General features: G+C 38.1%; 1 protein-coding gene across 1 annotated transcript; it reads left to right on the forward strand.

Annotated features, from left to right (window-relative positions):
- Positions 1–214: 214 nt before the first annotated feature.
- LOC102662084 (uncharacterized) lies at positions 215–1270 on the forward strand. Its single transcript, XM_006598385.1, has 3 exons — positions 215–885; positions 966–1114; positions 1191–1270. The coding sequence occupies exons 1-3, from the start codon at positions 215–217 to the stop codon at positions 1268–1270; spliced, it is 900 nt and encodes a 299-aa protein (XP_006598448.1).
- The last annotated feature ends 3850 nt before the right edge of the window (positions 1271–5120 follow it).

Below are 5120 nucleotides of genomic sequence, written 5' to 3' on the forward strand. Positions count from 1 at the left end.
AAAATGAGAGTAAGGATGAGGTCTCAACCACTAAGTGCAAGACCAAGAGCCAGTTAGCTCAGGAGGCTAAAAGGGAGATGCCATTAGTCCAGTAAAGAAAGTTCCATATCTTGTGGTGTCATCAAAGAAATAGAAGGAGCGATATTTTGCTTGTTTTCTTGACATCTTCAAGAAGCTGGAAATCACCATTCCCTTTGGAGAGGCCCTACAATAGATGCCTTTATATACCAAATTCCTGAAGGACTTCCTCACAAAGAAAAGGAAATATATCAACAATGAGAGCATAGTGGTAGAGGGCAATTATAGTGCAGTGATCCAGAGGAAGCTACCACACAAGGTCAAAGATCCAGGAAGCGTGACCATCCCATGCTCTATTAGGGATGTGTCTGTAGGGAAGGCTCTCTTTGACTTAGGAGCAAGCATCAACTTGATGCCCCTATCCATGTTTCGAAGAATTGGAAATCTGAACATAGCTCCAATGAGGATGACACTCCAGCTAGCAGAGCATTCCATAATAAGTCCGTTCGGGGTAGTTGAAGATGTCCTAGTCATAGTCTGCCACTTCACCTATCCGATGGACTTTGTAATCATGGACATTGAAGAAGATGTTGAGATTCCCTTGATCCTGGGTCGGTCATTCATGTTGAATGCAAAGTGTGTTGTGGACATGGGGAATGACAACTTGGATATGGGTGTGGAAGACCAGAAAGTCACCTTAAACATGTTTGAGGCGATAAAGCATCCCAAGACTTGCTTCAAGGTGGAGGCAGTTGAGCAAGAAGCTGACCTTGCGAGGCGACACCTGAAGAATGTGTTTCAAGAAAAAGATGAAGCCAAGACGGTTATGAATCCATCAAACCCTTCCGGTGGATTCCCTGGGCCAGGGCGAGTCAAGGCTTGAACCACTCCAGATGCTCCACCAGCTCCACCTCCGGTGATCCCTCCTTCAGCCATTTCTTATACAGACGACAAGCCTTCTCCCTCTTCTACTCTGCAGAAGCAACTCCTCCTCATGCTGCAAAGCCTCTACCATGGCCAATACCTACTGATGCAGAACCTTCATCATCTCTACCTCTAGCAGTCGATGATGACACAAGAGGCATTCCTAGCCCAGGTTGCTTGACCAAGAGTCCAACTTCCTTCTGTTAGGGGGAGTGACACCTCTGGCGTTGGTGATAATGATGTCGCAGATGTCAGAGCTAATGATGATTATGTTGCGGACATCACTGATGCTCATATAGCTTGGGATCCAGGGCCTACACAGGATTGAGGCCCATTTTGATCAGGACCTTTCTTTATTTTAATTTCAGCATTTTATTTCCAGCATTTTAATTTCAGTCATTGAATAAAAATTAGATGATAAAGATGTAGGAATTTATTGATTGGTTGCAAGTTTTTCTGGATGAATTAATGAATGAGATATACTATGTACTAATAATATGATTGTAAAATCCTTATTCTAGTGTGACCAGGTGTCATAGTGAGTGATGAAATATGAATCGAAAGCACAAGAGTGAAGATGTTAGCTTGTCTTAACGTAAATCTGTTAAACAAGTGGCCTCAATAACTTAATAAGGGGGTGAATTAAGTTTCTAAATTTTCCCCTAACAAATTTTAATTCTCTCTTTAAAAGATATATGCAGACTTAATATGCTGAAAAAGAAGCAATGAACAATTTATTTGATGCTCTTTAAATGTGCAAAATAAAATTAAACTGCAATAATGTAAATGAGATTAGGGAAGAGAGAATTGCAAACTCAGTTTATACTGGTTCGGCCACTTCCTATGCCTATGTCCAATCATCAAACAATCCACTTGAGATTTTCACTATCCTTGTAAATTCCTTTACAACTTCTGAATCGCCCAGGGATACATTTCCCTTGTATTCAGAAAAACTTACAAATCAAGAGACCCACTACCTCTTCATTACAAAAACAGTTTGCTTTTGAAGTACAAAAGATGTTTTTCTCTCTTTAAGAGAAGAATAATACAACTTGAAGAACTTATAAGAATCCTTAATTGTTTTGCAAGTGTTTGGCCAAAGGTTTTCTTTTGAGAGAATAAGACAATGAAGTTCTGAAAAACTCTAAAGATTTTCGAACACAAGTCACATATTTATAGGCCTTTGGTGGCATTTCAAAAACTTATGAAGGGATGTGACTTTTCAAAGTTATTTGTGAAATTTCCTCACTTGTAATTGATTACAGATTTGTGGTAATTGATTACACAGTTAATTATTGAGGAGTCATGTCTTTTCAGTTTGAATTTCAAAAAATTTTGTTATTGGTAACCGATTACACAAAGGTGGTAATCGATCACATCCTTTAAAATTCAAATTCAAACTTTCTAAAAGCTTTGCAAAATCATTTTTGCTTATGGTAATCGATTATAGCTTCTGTAATCGATTACCAAAGAGAAAAATACTATTTTTAAAGGTGTAAAAACACTTAAAACTTTTTATGAGAGATTTGAAAGTTTAAGCATTTTAAGGCCAAACCTTTGCAATCTTTTAGGACATTCTTTTAACAAATAAAAGGCTATTGTAAATCCTTTCTCTTGATCTCTTGATCTTGACTTAAATCTTGTAGTAAACTTTGAATTGGTTCAATCTTTGGCATCATCAAAATCTTTATACAGCATATGCAGTCACAAAATCATGGTATGGTAAGCCAAGTACTTCATAAATGTCCGGTGAGTTGTGTGAACCTTTAATTGTGAGAGAACGACAGTCTTTAACTTCCTAATTTTGCATGATTCTTAGACTATTTGAGTACATATATAATGTGGAGATGATCAAGGCCTTGTTTTTAATTTTCTCAGCCACTTGGCCAAATAGCCAACCTATTACTAGAATACATCCCTTGCACCCTATTGAGCCTAATGTGAATAAATTGTCATTGAAAGCCAAGCCGAATGGAATTAATAAAAAGAGTGTGTTTCAAATAAAGAGATAATAGCAATTATGTGCCAAAGAAAATTTGTTTGTTGTTGGGTTGTGAAATATGAGCCATGGGTTGTCAAGAAAATATGAGGTATGTGCTCTCTTAGAACCTAACTTTGAATCCAAAGAAAAACCATGAGTTTCTTGTTAGCCTTACCATGAGTTGCAAAGTTAGGAACATTGCTTTCAGTTGTTGAATTAAAAACACCCATATCTGAGACACTTGTGCACTGAGGGAAACACTAGCCTTGTGAGGAGTGAAGTATGATAAATATGCCTTGATGAAGTTCTTACTTGCTAACTTATTCCATCTCCATGTGCATTCCTTCGTGCTTTTATCACAAAATCATGACAACTGTAAGTTCGAGGGTCACTCATGTTTTGGTACTTTCAGAACTTGTCAGAATCTTTCTTTTGCTTGAGGACAAGCAAAGATTTTAATTTAGGGGAGTTTGATAACTGTAAAATTTGAGTTTAATTGATAGTCAATTTTGACTAACAATGATTAGAATTCCTTTACTTTACTGTTGTTTTTAAGGAAATAATGAGGAATTTAATATCATGTTAATTTTTTACCAACAAGATTCAAAAGAAAAAAATTACAAGTGCTTTGGAGGAAAATTAATGCAAAAACATGAAGAAGAAACCTTGAAGAAAAAGTTGAAGATTGGGATAGCTTGCTTAGCACACAAGATAGGCCCAACGTCCCTCCTCTCTTAGTAGCCAACTCAAGCTTAGCACGAAGAAGGCCCACGAAGAAGCCCAAAGGCATGCTTAGCGCAAATCTCGTGCTAAGCTCATGATCACCGCCATACTTGCTAAGCTCAAAAGGCCCGGTTAGTGCGAGGTCGCGTGAATTTTAAGCTACCTAATGAAGACTTCCAAAGCCTGAGGATCTCTCATAGGGGAAAACCTCTTGTTTTAGCCATTCTCCCTTCTTCCTTTATCCATCCCTCTTCTTCTTCCTTTATCCATCCCTCTTCTTCTTCCATCCACATTAGTCCCTAAAGTGTATAGCCTCTCATGGCAATGAGAGGCTAAACCCTCATTGTTGGGAGCCTAACAACCAATGCCCTTGTAGTGTAACTTGTCCTTACTATCTATTAAATGCAATGCCAATTTTTATTGTTTCTTTCCTGCGCTTTATTGTATTGTATGCTCTAATCATCCATGAATTTGTTTAGGGATTAGGCATTGAGAAATGGTAATTTCTAAAGAACTGGGAAAGGGCATCTAAACGAATCATTGCTAGGGATAGAGTGATCTTGTTTTTCCTATGAATACATCTCCAAACTTCATGCAACTCTGCAAAGGGATTTGGGAGAGAGAATAGATAAATTAGGCTATTCATCGTGAGGGATCAGGGTTGAGTGTCTTAATAGTTGTGGGTGGAAATTGGAATAGCATTAAATAGAAAGACACCTTAACATTGGACCAAGGGTAGTTAGGCATGCTTGGCCCCAACATATTTTAAATTCTGAATTTACCTTTAAGCATTCAAACACGTTATCATCATCTTTATCATCTTTTACTTTAAATCTTTATCTTATCTTCTACCTCTCTTTATCTTCTATCTTAAATTCATTATCTTTCTTATTCTTGATTTTCTCCAAATTTTACATTTACAATTATTCATTTCATCCACCTTTCTCTTGCTCAAAAATTGGGATATACACCAACACAAGTACAAACAAAGTCCCTGGGGATTCGTCACTCGGACTTCCAAGTACTTTACTACCTGAGAAAAATTGGTGCACTTGCTAATGAGTTAACACGTATTCTAATTCCCAAGCTCCCAATTCCAAAAAGTATAACATATGTGTCCGCCATGAGTAGCAAAGTGAGGCATGTGAGTTTCTCGCACCAAATGTTGGTAGTCACCACTTGCTAATTCCTCCAGGTTCTTCGAACCTCTCCGCCCATTATACCCTAGTGTACCATGTAAATAATCCATTTCTCAATATAAACCTCACCATCTCTCACACACACACACACACACACACACACACACACACACACACACACACACACACACACACACACACACACACACACACACACACACACACACACACACACACACACACACACACACACACACACACACACACACTCACACACACACACACACGCACGAACACACACACGCACACTCACGCACAAACACTCACACACACAT

The sequence above is a fragment of the Glycine max genome, chromosome 15, assembly GCF_000004515.6.
Source record: "Glycine max cultivar Williams 82 chromosome 15, Glycine_max_v4.0, whole genome shotgun sequence".
Taxonomy (NCBI): Eukaryota; Viridiplantae; Streptophyta; class Magnoliopsida; order Fabales; family Fabaceae; genus Glycine; species Glycine max.

Excerpts from the sequence above, each read along its gene's own strand:
- LOC102662084 (XM_006598385.1), top strand. The coding sequence starts at position 215 with ATGCCTTTATATACCAAATTCCTGAAGGACTTCCTCACAAAGAAAAGG. Across the intron at positions 886-965 it reads GGTGGATTCCCTGGGCCAGG|ACGACAAGCCTTCTCCCTCT; the intron begins GCGAGTCAAGGC and ends TTTCTTATACAG. Across the intron at positions 1,115-1,190 it reads AAGAGGCATTCCTAGCCCAG|ATGTCAGAGCTAATGATGAT; the intron begins GTTGCTTGACCA and ends ATGATGTCGCAG.